At 45.6% G+C, this 16,244-nt stretch overlaps 1 protein-coding gene across 1 annotated transcript in view; it reads left to right on the forward strand.

Moving 5' to 3' along the window:
* Positions 1 to 16,244, forward strand: part of LOC138268061 (uncharacterized) — a 219,960-nt gene that overhangs the window by 20,647 nt on the left and 183,069 nt on the right. Inside the window, exon 2 of the mRNA XM_069217419.1 lies at positions 686 to 843. Within this exon, the coding sequence (XP_069073520.1) occupies positions 774 to 843 (70 nt within the window). The 5' untranslated portion in view covers positions 686 to 773. The remainder of the gene's footprint in view (positions 1 to 685; positions 844 to 16,244) is intronic.

Consider the following 16,244-nt stretch of genomic DNA (forward strand, 5'->3'; position numbering starts at 1 on the left):
AGGTGAAATAATGCTCAAACCCGGCAGGGTCTGCTTTTGTTGTAATTAAGAGTGCATGTAATCTAAGAATTCGTGCTAGACTGTCTTTGTGGTGGTTATGGCAAGACTGATTTGCCTATATTCTGTCCCAAGATGTAATTTTGAAGACGAGATAAAAATGATGGAATGGAATGTTGAACTTTGTAATTACCAGTGATTATGCTTGTTCCAAGCATTTCTGTCCATTAGGTTTTGATGTTTGCTGCCTTGATGTCGTTTACCTTGGCATGATATTTACGTCTAAGGGCTGATTTAGATTTCGGATGTTGATGTGAAATGCTCGTCTGACCTGTAGATCTGGTACTCGATGTTAAGGGAGAGTAAATGTGTAAGTACACTTATTTTGCATTCCGTAACTGATGAGATGTGTCTCATATCTAAATCTTGTACAGATGTCTATGCCTTAGTGCTAGTAGATAGTGACATATTATATGAAAGCTGTATCGTCAGAGATATTTGGTGATTTCAAACTTTGCCTGTAGTATGTTTGGTATTTTGTGCTAATATCTTGGCCTTGAGTTTTGCTGCTTCGGCATGTCTAGTGCTGATCTTTTGTTAGGTTACCAGTTTCAAGTTCTGAGGATTTTTGCTGGCTATATCTAATATTTTACATAATTTGAAATAATAATGATTTTTCTCCTCATAGGTCTTAGATTCAAACGGTAAGAGTCACCACCTGGACCTCGTAGTTACTGTGCCTCAGTGCAGTGCAATTGATCATTGGTTTGGAGGACATGACTGACAGCGGCAGTGGCAGATCTGATCACAGTTTCGACACTCCTTACCATAGCGAATTGGCAACAGGTAAAATTTGCTTTCCTGTAATAGTTTTAATGCATACAATCCTTACCATCAGGATATGTTTTTCATTAGACTAGGATTCCATTGTATCAACTAAAGGCTATAGAATGAGAAAAGGTCCAATTTTTCGATTTTTCTTCTGAACATGTGTTGGTCATCAAAAGGAATGATCTGAAGAGGCAGGGAACTTCACAGCGAGTCCATCACCATGGAAGGAGTCACCTGCCTGATCAGATTTAAATAGTACCAATTCAGAAGATGATGTTATGGACGCTGATATATCAGAACAGGCAAATTGCATTGATATGCTTCACCTACCCCACATGCTCAGTCTGAATTTGCCATATTCTTGTATCATGTTATGTTTTATTAATTTTTGTAGTGTATAGTCTTTCCTTAGCATAGGCTTGTAGAATGTTTGGCAGTCTGGGACCATCGGAAAATGGCTATGAGCTTTTAATTGGAGCCTGAAATCTGATTCACTATGTAATGATGTATTAAAGGAGTTTTTCCTCTGGTCTTGGTGGAGCATTGCAAGGTCCAGTTTGCTCTTAATATGCATTCTCAAAGAAATTAGCACTGGCTCTGGTTTATAGCCAGGAGTAACGGAATTTCATCACCCAGCCCCATATTGCATCCTCATTGAAGGCACCAACTACAGACCTTGGTCAGGCACCTGCTCACCAGAAAGTGTTCTCTTCAGCACCTGTGTTATCTCATGCAGTTACATTTTTAAGTCCATCACTATCACTCGTTCATGGGCTTCCCTTTCAAAAATCCTTTGTTATCATTGGTGAATGCTTTACGTTTGTCCCTCCTTGGGGCAGTTTTGTTACCGCCTTGGACATCGACCCTGTTACATGGATAATTGCACGTTGGCCGAAACGTTTGACTGCGAGCGAACTTCATTTTCCTTTTGTCTCTCTCCTTCGCACTCACGCTCATGGCGGCTGTATCACTTTGAATATGTCAACTGTTTTACTTTTCATTTTCAGTTTATGTGGCAAGAAAAGTCTAGTTAGGAATTTACAACGGTAATAGCTCTAACTCGATCAAATGCAAGACCCATTGCAATGCAAATGCTTGTTTAGGTCTTGGCTCTAGACACTGCGTATGCACTGTCTCAAACCGATACTTGCTGTATCTACATCGTGGGCTTACATCACATCCCTCCCGTTTCAGTGCCTTTGTGTGTCTTTTAAAATCTGTGTCTTTTGGGTGGTGAAGCCATCCCAATCGTTCCGCCTTTTGTGTTTTTGTTTCCACCCATGGTGACTGGCTCTTTCACTTGTCTTCTTTCTCCTGTGTGCATTTACATTGTTTTCAATGGACTCCTTTCTTATTTTGGCTTGCCACATAATTTTGTGAAGATGTGTTTTAGAGGTAGTGAATCAACTCCGCTTAAGAGCACATGAATTTCGCTTGTCTTCAAGCAAACATGCTTCTTTTAAAGGTGTGTGCTTTCTTTACAGTTTTTCCATAATATGGTCCATGTTGTTGATTGTTTAAAAAAGACATCAGTCACACACTCATTGTTTTGTATACAATTCCCTTACTTTGACATATATTGCTGCTTTGAAAACACAGCAGTTGTGCTTGCAGTGTGTGTTTTTGAGCCTCTTGTCTCGTTCATTTCCATGCGCATTGCACAGTGTGTTTTACTTCATTTTCTCTGTTTGACTTCAGCTCTCCCACGCTAAACTTGTACATTAACATTTTAGTTTTACTACGGGGAGATTGTGCGATTTCTTCGCTTGAAAACATTGCATTTGCGCATGCTTGGTGTTGTGTCCAGTCAATTTTACTTCAGCACTACAGAGTTAACATTATTAATACACATTTTGGTGTCAGTACAGGGAGATTAGGGTCCCGTTGTGAGCTTTAAACATGACATTTGTGCACGCACATCACCGGCGCTATGTGCGTTTATGCAATGTCTCACTTTCATTTCAGTGCTTCTATATGAACATTATAAATGTAGGATTTGGTTGGCATCTTGAGAGAGTATAGTTTTGGAGCTGATTCACCAAATGCCAATACTATGTTACTATACACTTGAAACACAATCCTGGCACAAAGTTTCTGGTCCGCTTATGGGCTTTAAACACGGCATTCGTGCACGCACTTTGTACTTTTGGACAATCGCTATAGTTTCCCAACATTGCTACAAAGCTTAGATAGTTGGCTTAAAACATGGCATTCACCCTTGCACAGTGTGTTTTACTTAATTTTCTCTGTTTGACTTCAGCGCTCCTACGCTAAAATTGTACATTAAGATTTTAGTTTTACTACAGGGAGACTATAGCCCTCATTCTGACCCTGGCGGACGGTGGTATTTTGGAGAAGAGTACTGCCAACAAACAGGCTGGTGGTACTCTTACTCAAAATATGACAATGGCGGTTTGGCTCAAGCCAAACTGCCAATGTACCACTCCGTCCGCCAGGGCGGTAACAGCTGCCAGGCTGGAGACTTAAGTCTCCAGCCAGTCGGCCGTCACTGTCCCACCCGTGGGATTATGATCCCGCCTACCACCATGGTTTTCGTGGCTTCCTTACCGCCACGAACACCAGGGCGGTAGGCACTATCAGTGACAGGGAATCCTTTCCCTGTCACTGATAGGGGTCTCCTCTGCCCCCATCCCGCTCCCCAGAGTCCTCCTACACCTTCCCCCTCCCACTCCAGACCCCCCGACAGGCAAGCACATTCATGCACCATCATACACACACACTTATACCCACATTCACCCACGCATGCATACATCCATTCACACACACATACATACATACAAGCACCCACGCATTCACACAACACAACATACACGCACACTCACAACCATGCATGCACACACGCATTCCACACACCACACACCCGCATGCACGCACACACAAACATACACCCCGCCTACACACACAACCCCCCCTCCCCTGTCGGAGCACCGGACTTACCTGATTGCTGACGGCCGGAGACGGGATGGAGTGTTGCTGACAGCAGCAGCATCCGCCAGCAGAACACTGCCAGGCTGTATCATGAGTCATGATACCGTCTGTGGCGGTCTACTGGCCACCTTACCGCCATCAGCCACAATGGCTGCAGCCGGCATTCCGCCATCCTTCTGGTGGAATTCCGGCTACGGTCATTGTATGGCGGACGGTAGGTAGCCGCGGCAACGGTGTTTTGGCGGTCGTCGCCGCGGCGGTTCGCAGTCAATACCGCTGTTGACATAATTAGGGCCTATGTGATTTGCTCGCCTTAAAACATAGTATTTTCACTTGGAAAGTGTGTTTTTTCTTCAATTTCTCAGTTTCACCTTTGCGCTCTAACAATAAAATAGGGTATTAAAATGTTAGTTATTAGTGCCAAGCATAGCAGCCTTTTATAATTAAAACGTGCCTACATTACGAATCAAGGGGAGCATTATATTATTCTGGGGTGCATTGCATTTTACGTTGTGTGCTGACAAACTGTGTGTAAGAAATCTGCTATGCACATTAAGGAAATGCTTACCTATCAAATGCACACACTCTATTTCATTGCATTTTAGTGCCAACAGTAACTTCACATAGAACACAACTAAAATCTCAACTAGAAAAACAATACAAAAAACTCTTGCAGATGCAAGACTTATTGGCATTGGCAAAGCCAATAAGGTTCGGCAATGTGAGAGCTATAGATGTTGACAATGTTAATGCATTTGTGTATATCAAGGAAAGCAGCCCCAGAGCAGTATACATATGCATTTATATTGCCAACGCCTACAGCTCTCGGATTGTCGAGACCTATTGGCTTTACTAATGCTTGTTTCTTGCAAAGTCGACTATGATGTGCTGAGTGATGCCGTTCCTGCTGAAAGCAGACTTCAAGCCTTGATCAGCTCAACAGCTTTATCTTTAAGACTCAGCTGACTCCACGGAAGAGACCGCATTAAAGGTCTTTATAAATAAAGGAAGATCACAGCTGCCCAGAGAGAAAATCACTAGTTCCTACTGCCGAGCTACAGCAACATTCAAGACCTACTGCACTGCACCCTACCTGGTGACCAAAATTACGTTCTCTGGTTGAGCATGTACAACCCACAGCTGCAGCATCACCAGACTGGAAGTCAGGAAATATAAGGAGGAGAATATGAGCTTTTGGGAAACTTTTTTAGGTTGAGCACGCAAGCGCTTTGACCTGTTGTAAGTATTGTGGGCTTTTACCCACACCCATTTCCCGCTCATCACTTTCATTAGCTCCTGAGCTTGCCTTTCAAAAATTACTCAATGTAATTGGTAAATGCTTTACATTTGTCCCGCCTTAAGGCTGTTTTTGTCATGCTTTGCAGGTTACCCCTGTTACATGGATTATTACATGATTGCCGATATACTTCAGCGTGGGCACACTATTTTTTTTCTTGTGTCTCTCCTCTTCATGCTGCATTGTGGCCATGGAGCTCGCAGCGCAAGCAGACACAACAGCGTGAACGTGATTGGCGGGACTGGAGCGCTGGTCACATTGTTCACAGTTACCTAACCGGAGTAAGTTCTTGTGGTCTCCCCTTAAAACACTTGAAATTGGTAAATACTTTATGTAAAACAGAAATCCTTCAAGCGAAAGCAGCTCCCCATGACAGCGGGAGAGCCGATACTACAATATTCACTGCACCTGGGAAACTCACCACATAAAGCTTTGCAGGACGTTACTTTTACAAAACATTTTTGCTCATAACTCAGCTTGTGGTGGTTTTAGGACAGTGGGACCATCTTTAAAATGCTCTTTCTGTCTACATCATCTCTGGGTCCCCACACTATGTTATTGGGGGCCCCAAAATAATAACCCCTCCCACCATTTAGTGTCTTTTAAGCTTTCTCATGGCTAGAACGTTTGTTTTACAGCTGGGAGAAGTTTTGTTTTAAATGACTTGTTTGTAATACCATTGCAGTAGGCCTGCTAGCTCTAAAAACGCCCTCTAGGGGCTAAGTATATGTTTACACTGCATTACTTTCTCCTGTTTTTTTCTTGGGGTTATGCCTTCTACGGGCTAACAATATGGTTACATGACCATGTTTCTTACAAATGATATTTTCTGTGGTGGCCTCTAGGGGCAGTTTTGAGCATTACAGTCTACAGGGAGTGCAGAATTATTAGGCAAATTAGTATTTTGACCACATCATCCTCTTTATGCATGTTGATTTACTCCAAGCTGTATAGGCTCGAAAGCCTACTACCAATTAAGCATATTAGGTGATGTGCATCTCTGTAATGAGAAGGGGTGTGGTCTAATGACATCAACACCCTATATCAGGTGTGCATAATTATTAGGCAACTTCCTTTCCTTTGGCAAAATGGGTCAAAAGAAGGACTTGACAGGCTCAGAAAAGTCAAAAATAGTGAGATATCTTGCAGAGGGATGCAGCACTCTTAAAATTGCAAAGCTTCTGAAGCGTGATCATCGAACAATCAAGCGTTTCATTCAAAATAGTCAACAGGGTCGCAAGAAGCGTGTGGAAAAACCAAGGCGCAAAATAACTGCCCATGAACTGAGAAAAGTCAAGCGTGCAGCTGCCACGATGCCACTTGCCACCAGTTTGGCCATATTTCAGAGCTGCAACATCACTGGAGTGCCCAAAAGCACAAGGTGTGCAATACTCAGAGACATGGCCAAGGTAAGAAAGGCTGAAAGACGACCACCACTGAACAAGACACACAAGCTGAAACGTCAAGACTGGGCCAATAAATATCTCAAGACCGATTTTTCTAAGGTTTTATGGACTGATGAAATGAGAGTGAGTCTTGATGGGCCAGATGGATGGGCCCGTGGCTGGATTGGTAAAGGGCAGAGAGCTCCAGTCCGACTCAGACGCCAGCAAGGTGGAGGTGGAGTACTGGTTTGGGCTGGTATCATCAAAGATGAGCTTGTGGGGCCTTTTCGGGTTGAGGATGGAGTCAAGCTCAACTCCCAGTCCTACTGCCAGTTCCTGGAAGACACCTTCTTCAAGCAGTGGTACAGGAAGAAGTCTGCATCCTTCAAGAAAAACATGATTTTCATGCAGGACAATGCTCCATCACACGCGTCCAAGTACTCCACAGCGTGGCTGGCAAGAAAGGGTATAAAAGAAGGAAATCTAATGACATGGCCTCCTTGTTCACCTGATCTGAACCCCATTGAGAACCTGTGGTCCATCATCAAATGTGAGATTTACAAGGAGGGAAAACAGTACACCTCTCTGAACAGTGTCTGGGAGGCTGTGGTTGCTGCTGCACGCAATGTTGATGGTGAACAGATCAAAACACTGACAGAATCCATGGATGGCAGGCTTTTGAGTGTCCTTGCAAAGAAAGGTGGCTATATTGGTCACTGATTTTTTTTGTTTTGTTTTTGAATGTCAGAAATGTATATTTGTGAATGTTGAGATGTTATATTGGTTTCACTGGTAATTATAAATAATTGAAATTGGTATATATTTTTTTTTGGTTAAGTTGCCTAATAATTATGCACAGTAATAGTCACCTGCACACACAGATATCCCCCTAACATAGCTAAAACTAAAAACAAACTAAAAACTACGTCCAAAAATATTCAGCTTTGATATTAATGAGTTTTTTGGGTTCATTGAGAACATGGTTGTTGTTCAATAATAAAATTAATCCTCAAAAATACAACTTGCCTAATAATTCTGCACTCCCTGTAATGTTGAAAGTTTATTTGTGACAGTGTTATATGATAATTGTATATGCTTTAACAATATCTCCGTAATACAAATATGACTATGATTCAGGCCAATTTGACATTCTTATTACAGTATTACTGTTTGAACACTCTTGATATGTTTGGGGGACCCTTAGCTTCTCTGATGGTGGGGTGGTGAAAGTGGTATTTTATTTGAATTAGCATGGCAGATTTAAATTAGGATGCTAAATGGCAACATTTTCATTTTTTGCTACAGCTAGAGGAAAAGATAAATGGAAGATCTTTAGTTGTATGCAGGGCCACTGGAATTATATGTCAGGAAAAGACAAAATTATGAGGCAGGGTTGACCAATTTATGTGCAAGAAAAGTCCAGTTATGAATTTACAATGCCAATAGCTCTAACTGAAGCATGTGCAAAACCTATTCATGGCAAATGCTTGTTTATGCTTGTAAGATCTGGAATTCCACCTTATTGCAGAACTACCAGGCTCCAGTCCCTGCCCACATCTACAAGTAGCTGACATTGCTTCACAGGTAACCTTCCAAGTTCCATATAACCCCTGAAGAGTTGTCATTTATTCACCATTTACTTATCTTCACACCACCTGCAGTTTTGTAACTCCCCATGTTGCCCACCCCTCCCTGTTAGCCTCACCCTTCCCCTCTACTGTAGACACCTGCACAAGATGCAGTACCCCATGCCTTTTGGCTCATCCTGTTCTTTGTACATTATCCAGTGTAAAACCATAATTGTATACAGTGATCCATTGTATTGTAGATAGGTTTGTGCTATATAAGTAATATACATACATATTAATACAGAAAATCCCATTCTTTTATAATACTACTGTAAAGTGTGATTGAAGGTGCAGGAAAAATGAAAGAAGTTTTTTAAGACTAAATATCATGACTCTGTAATACAAATCTATACACTAACTATACAGATTTCCAAAATACTCCAACTCTATTTCAGACTATTTATTTGGACCATTCTGTTATTCCTACTGCATATAGCTGCAAAATATAAACAGTACCACATTATGGTTTAATTGTTGGCCAACAGACAACACCGAAATATAATATTTGAAATTCAACATTCTGTCTAGAGAATTTCACTGCTGTGCTCAAGGACCAGGAGGCCCAAATCTTTTAAGACCTTCACATGTGGTGTAGCTGTCCGTCTTGTACCTTAGGTATGAGAGTTCATATCTGCCTTGATTTTTTCCTGTTGCCTAAAGGCTCGTAGAAGCAGGTGCAGCTCCTGGGGGGCTACTGAACCCTTCATCTAAGAGACCCACATCCTGTGCAGGTTTCTTCTACTGTCTTAAGTCCTCTGGGTGCAATTTAAGTGCTTGAAACATGTGCTTTACTTGTCGGAGGCCCAAGGCCTTCCTCCTTTGTGGTTTTCCCCATCTTGCGTGATCTGCTCCTGTGGTGTAAATATCTCAGGATACAGTTTCAGTGCTGCGAGCAAAGATGCATGATGACCAGCGTTAGACAATCCCATCCACTTTCTTGAAAATTAAAGGTTCCTAGGGGCCTGTTAGGACAATTACCCTAGTTCCACTTTGTTAGTACATCACCCTATTTACTTGAGCACTGCCTATATGTAGCCTTAATGGACAATCTATCTCCTGCACTCTTTTATTCTTCTTGGCAAGATACTTCCCCAAACTATTTTTTTTCATTACACTTGGTTCTCTTGAAGGAGTTGAGAATCAGGGTATTCCTGTCCTGTGTTACTTATGGTATTCTCTGCACTATGCCACAGGCACCTCCAACCAAGAGGAATAGGAAACAGGTTCTGCAGACCTCCAAGGCCAGCGGACCTCGACTGAATAACATACCCAATGTTGTAAGTATGACCGGTACCAACACCCATCTCAAGCCTTACAAAGAGCCTCACACCGAGGCAGAGCACTGCTCGACAGGGAGTTAGTCGTTGAGTCGGACACACAAGCCTCCATGGTCTCTGCTGCCTTTGAGCCCTGGTGTGCACTGAGTGAAGGCCTCGAATCCAGGGAAGGATCCGACCAAGGGTGTCAACCCATCCAAACTATCCAGGCCTACATGGCCCAAAGTCACAGAGAAGACTCGACCTCCCTTGAAGCTGAAGGCAGTATCGACTTTGTTATTACAGATCCCCAGTAACTTCCACACGAGCATTGATGCAGATAGCACCATCGACAACCGGCTCAAAGGATATGGAGCAACCCATTCTGCAAAGACTCCAACAGGAAGTTCATGCAAGGCAGAAGTGCCTCTTTATCCATCCCTTGGCAGATAAGATCTTGGCCCACTGGCATCGGCAAAAGCCTGCAGAGACTCTGCCTCAAACATGTATGCTTGCCTTTGAGCAGGAGCCCACATCAGAGTCCCCCTTGGACCTGATGCACAAAAGCGTAAAAGACAATGGGCCAGATGTAGGTACAAAAAAATTAGCGACTCGCAATTTCCGAGTATGTGCGACTCGCAAATTGCGTGTCGCTAATAGAAATGCAGGTACAATGTCAGTGTACAATTTGCGACTCGCACCCGGAGTCGCAACGCATATAGCGAGTCCGCTGTTTGCGAGGTCGCTTTTTGCGACCGCGCAAAAAATGAACTCGCAATTTGCGAGTGGGTGTCGCAAATTACGAGTACCATGTAAATTGATTGCAGGTGCTGCAGAACACTCCAGAAACCACTCCAGAACACTCTGGAAACACTTCCTGGCACATGATGATGACATCACAGCCAGGAAGTTTACAAATACACCTGGGAGGAGGGAGGACCACACCCATTTTAAACTGCTGAACTGCAAACAGGAGGAACAGCAGCTACAATGGAAGAAACTCCTAGAAAAAGAAAACTAAAATTCTCAGAGAAGGAGCTGGAGGTGCTGACAGACGAATGCTGTCAGCACTATGATGAACTATTCGGAAAGGCAGCCCTCAATGTGCCAGAAGCCACCAAAAAACAACTCTGGCAGGAGATCCAAGAAAAAATTAACTCCCTGGGGGTGAGCCACAGGAGTGTGGAAGAGATAAAAAAACGGTGGTATGACCTCCGCTCCCGGACCAAGGAGAGGGTGGCTGAAAGGCTCCGGGAGATGAGAGGCACTGGAGGGGGACCATCATCTGTACCACCACCCACACCCCTGGAAGAAAGGGTGGAGGAGACCCTGGAGAAGGAGGCAGTGTCAGGATTTGGCGATCTGGACACCTCTGAGCCCACTACATCAACCGGTGAGTACCATGTGATATGCCTGTACCCCTATCAATGCCATACCCCCACCCACCTTGTACACAGGGGCATGCACAACCAAGATAGCTCCATTTCAGGGTAGCAAACACCAGAATGATGCATTATGGGAAATGTAGTCAAGTAGGCAGTTCATAGGCAATTGTTTATTAGGAAGTGTGCAACAGATAGTAGACACTGACAGTCTGTTCCCCATGTCCCACAGGTCTCCCACAAGACACCACCACAACCCACAGCAGCCAGCCCCATGAGGACAGCACAGGAGCTGCCACCACTCCCACCTGCACGACCAACACCATCCCTGTGATGTCCACACCTGCTGCAACTGTGTTTCAGGAGGCTGCGCCAGCAACAGGCAGGAGTGGCACAGTAGAGCACACAGGTCAGCCACCGCTGCGCAGGCGACGCAGGTACAGGAGAGCAGGGCTGCAGGCTGCGTCCGGCCGTCCATCAACCACCAACAGCGAGGCACAGCTGCTCCGTGATCAGCGCCTGCAAAACAATATATTAGGGTGGATTAGTGGTGTGCTGCACCGCTTTGTCAGAAACAACGAGGCCAGCATGCAGCAGCTAAATTCCAGAATAGACGCTATTGCCACGAACACTGGGGATCTAGCCCTGTCCATAAGGGATCTGGTGGCAGGACTACTGGCACAGGGCGAGGGTGGCCGGCGCAGGGACCGTCAGCTGCTACAGAGGCTTGATAGGATGGCCACATCAATTGGCAGACTGGCTGTGAACACCACTGGCCTGTCGAGAAGGACAGTTGGCCTCCAAGTCGAAATGGGCCATTTTGCAGGAGATGTGGCTAGGGGCCTGGGCCAGATCACACACGTGATTGACTTAATGGAGGCACGGCATCTGTCCAGGGGCACAGGGGACACATCCCAGGACAGCGAGGAGGGCTCTACAGTGAGCAGTGTCTCTGCCAGTGACACTAGAGTGCTCCAGAGTGGGAGTACCAGGCAGAGCACTGCAGAACCACCAGGGACCAGCCAGGCTGGCAGGGGCCACCGTAGGACATAGACATAACCCTGTCCCTGATGATATGGCACATGACAGCAATGTGCCCCATGCATGGTTTGCATTTAGAAGACCATGAACAGTTAGTAATTGTAAATAGTTGTATTTCTGCACATATTAAATAGTTTTTTTGTTCCACTTAACAAATGGAGTTTTTGGTCAATAGGTGAGTATGGTTGAAGTTGACACGTACCTTCCAAAGTATTGGTTTGTGATGTGTTCCCGTCTCAGTCTGCCTTGATTAGCTATACTCCGATCCCCATGATGGCGATGTGGTTGCTCTTGCTCTTCATCCTCAGGATCTGGGTCTGCAGGGGTGAGAGGTAGCCCACATCGGGTGGCAATATTGTGCAGGATGGCGCATGCAACAACAATTTTGAATGCTGTAATGGGGGTATACTGGAGGGCACCTCCACTGCGGTGGAGGCATATGAATCTTGCTTTCAGTAATCCAAAGGTGCGTTCAATAAGGTTCCTGGTCCCCTTATGTGCACTATTGTATCGCCTCTCTGATTCATTGCTGGGTGTTAAGAACGGAGTCATTATCCATGGCCGTAGAGCATATGCACTGTCACCTGTTGGGCACAAACATTACACTGTTAGAAAGTCCTGGTTGGTGTGCACAGTGACCTGTGTGTATGTCTGCAAGGTGTATGCAGCTCTACCTAGGAGGTATCCGTCTCCAAACTCCCCACGTTCCAGGCGTTGGTGTATCCCACTGTGCCTAAAAATGTAGGAGTCATGGGTACTGCCTAGAAATTTTGCAACAATGTCAGTGATGACATAATGGGCGTCACAAACAACCTGAATATTGAGTGAGTGGGTACACTTTCTGTTGCGGAACAGATGTTCCAGGTTTGCAGGGGGGCATATTTGAATATGTGTCCCATCTACACATCCTATGACATGGGGAAAGTTGGCAATTCGGTAAAAGTCCAGCTTGGTGCTGTTAATTTCAGCCTCATTCCTGGGTAGGTATATGAAGTGAGATGTGTGTGAGTAAGGCATCTAGGAAGGCCCTGAGGAACCTTGACACTGCACTTTGAGATACCCCACCTGCCACAGCAATGACCCCCTGATAGCTCCCTGAGGCCAAGAGGTGCAGTGAGCATAGCACTTGCACATGCGTAGGGATGGTGCAGCCGCGCAGAGTCTGGTGTTCTAGCTGTGGTTTTAGTAATTCAATTAATTCTAGTATGGCTGCGCTGCTAAGGCGGTATTTATCGTATATATCTTCCTCAGTTTGCTGGAACAGAGTCTGCCTTGTTCTATAAATCTTCTCCTGTCTCTGGCTCCTCCTCCTCCTCCTCTGCTGGGCTGCGTGGACTCTCCTCCTCACTGCTATCAGGTATATCTCCGCCATCTTGAGTAACCCAGATGCCTTCTGGGTCTCCTTTTATACTTTGGTAATGGTTACCACCTGCTCTGAGTTAGTGGTAAATGGGACATGCAAACTGGCTTTTTTGCGACTAGTCGCAATTTGCGAGTTGCTATTGCATATGGTTTGCGACTCGCAAATTGCGACTTGCTATTTGCGGGTTGCAAAATGGGGTCGCACATTTTGCGAGTCGCTAACGGCTCGCATTGCTTTTTGCGATTCGGAAATGGGATTATTGCATCCCATTTCCGATTTTGCACAGTCGCAAATAGCGATTCGGGCCATTTGCGACTCGCAAAACTTTGCTACATCTGGCCCAATATCACCAGCCCTCCATTGTATGCTCCACCTCAAGCACCACCACCTTCTCCACCACTATCATTTTTATGCTTACATCCACTGCCTCCACCAGAGGGTCCCCATGCCCTTTCTTCCAACCAGTCATCCTTTTTGGCTCTACAACACTTGCTTTGAGCCAGGGCCTGCAGATGCCTCTTGGGACTGCTATGCTGTTGATCCTCCAGGGGGCCCAGATCTTGATCACTACCCTATCAGGACATCTCCCCCTGTTGACATCACAGTGTACCACATGGTCAGCCAGCAGCCAGCTGCCTTTCATAAGGTGATCATGCTCGTCCTCCAAGAGGAAGAGGACTTCCGTGTGGAAATGCTCTCGAAATCTCAGCGTATCATGCAGTTCCTGCCTGTGATCAATGGCATGCTTAAATCTGCTCCTGAGACATTCAAGGAGCCCGTCAAGGCAAGAGTAGTAACTCCCAGGGTGAAGAAAATGTATAAACCCTCCCAGAGTTACCACGTCCATATCAGAGTCCATGTTCCCTCTTGCTCTTTAGTCGTTCACGCAGCACGCAAATGGGTCTCTGCTCAGGCCACGAGATGCCGCACCACCACACAAAGACTATAAGAAGCTTGATGCCGTGGGAAACAGGTGACTGTTTGGGAAGTTACCTACTACTGATTAGCCAACTCTGTAGGGCTCCTCCCCGACTTGACATGTCCCAGTAGAAGGAGAAGCAGGAGCTGGTCAAACATCTCTCTGATGAGTTCAGGAAGAGTGCCCTTCTAAGATTGCATGCCTGCCTCAGCGTCTCTGGGTTCGTGTCAGAGGTCCAACAGTATCTCCTTAACCTCCCATATGAGGGAAAACACCTATTTGGGCCAGAGGGTAATGAGGTTCTGGAGAGAATCAAGAAAAATATCAGCATGGCAAAATCAATGGGTGCCCTTTAAACTCCAGTCGCTAGTGGCTCCTTTTCACCAGCAGGCAGGCATGTGCTATACTAAATGTGCCTAATAACAAGAAGGGAAGGGCATAGCTAGCAAGTTGTCAGGTTGCTTATGTGTGACATTTCTCTGTTTTTTGTGTGTGACATTTCAGTGCTATTTGTGTGACATTTTGAGTGCCACTTTAAGGCAAGCAGATCATAGCGATAATATCCATTTAGTGAGATAAGTTTCAGAAATTACCACATTTTGTGCAGTTTAATGGTTCAGAAGCAACTGAGTAGCTTATGCATCAACTCTAACCTGCCTCTGCCCTGTCTCTCACTCAGAATACCAATGATGGAAAGTGATCCTTGGCTTGGCACAGGATATAGAGGCAATAATATATGCTTACCATTCTAGCATTAATGAATGGCAGATGGTTCCCAACAGGCCCGAATTACATGGGGTGAACATAACGCAGACTGTTCACCACACTGACATTCTGTACCTCAAACCCCATTACCAGAATTGTTCCCACGTGCCCCGATAGCCAAACATATAAAAAAAAAGACTCCAGTGCCCATCATATGTGATATGTTCATCCAAAGCTGTTTTTTAGCCTGCAATCTGGGATTTGCAGTTTTACTTTTCATATGGGCCCTTGGTTCAAAAGTACAACTCTTTGAAAGTGTGTACCATGTCAGACTGTGTAACTTTATTCCAAAACTTCAATTTAAGGCAAACCAAAGCAGCAAAAGTGGTTGGAATGTAGGGAGTGGGAGAACAGTAAAGCTTCAGCAAATGTGGTGATTTAGGGGCTCATTCTGAGCCCGGCGGGCGGCGGGAGCCGCCCGCCTGGAGGGAGCTGCCAAATGGCCGCTCCGCGGTCGAAAGACCGCGGAGGCCATTCTGGCTTTCCCGCTGGGCTGGCGGGCGACCGCCAGAGGGCCGCCCGCCAGCCCAGCGGGAAACCCCTCCCCACGAGGAAGCCGGCTCCGAATGGAGCCGGCGGAGTGGGTATGTGCGACGGGTGCAGTGGCACCCGTCGCATATTTCAGTGTCTGCAAAGCAGACACTGAAATACAAAGTGGGGCCCTCTTACGGGGGCCCCTGCAGTGCCCATGCCATTGGCATGGGCACTGCAGGGGCCCCCAGGGGCCCCACGACACCCCTCACCGCCATCCTGTTCCTGGCGGTCGGAGCCGCCAGGAACAGGATGGCGGTGAGGGGGTCGGAATCCCCCATGGCGGTCAGAATGCCCTGCGGGGCACCGCCAGCCTGTTGGCGGTGCTCCCGCATCCTCCGCCGGGGTCGGAATGACCCCCTTAATGTTTAATGGGAGCTAGTAGCTGTGCTCTTATTGCTCATATTTATGTAAATGCAATTACCAGCTTTTGTTGCAAAATAAAAAGGAAACTATGCAGAAAAAGTTCTGTGCAGCATTACTGTATGGACGAGCTTGGAACTCAGCTGCTCAGCTCGGGTTTCCTTTGGGCTGCCAATGAGGCATAGCATGCAAATAGTGTAATAGGTGTATCAGTAATCACAGTGGTACATAATTGCCCCAGGAAATGACAAACCTTGATCCAGGACTTACTGCATCACTGTCCCTATCTAGGACCTGCTTCTGTGGCTGCGTGACATACAGGTTTCAGTGGCTGCTTGCAGTACATGCATCATGCCTGGCTCCTCGTAATAACATGGATACCTGACCTTCAGTAGTACATAAGTCATTGGTCCAGCACTCGCAAGATTAAAGATCACATGTTACACTGCAAGACTGATTCAACATCAACATAAATAGTGGACCTAAACTCAAGTGGGATGCACCGTTTTCAGAGATTAAGTAACCAGTAACCCATAG

Source organism: Pleurodeles waltl, chromosome 12 (assembly GCF_031143425.1).
Source record: "Pleurodeles waltl isolate 20211129_DDA chromosome 12, aPleWal1.hap1.20221129, whole genome shotgun sequence".
Classification (NCBI taxonomy): Eukaryota; Metazoa; Chordata; class Amphibia; order Caudata; family Salamandridae; genus Pleurodeles; species Pleurodeles waltl.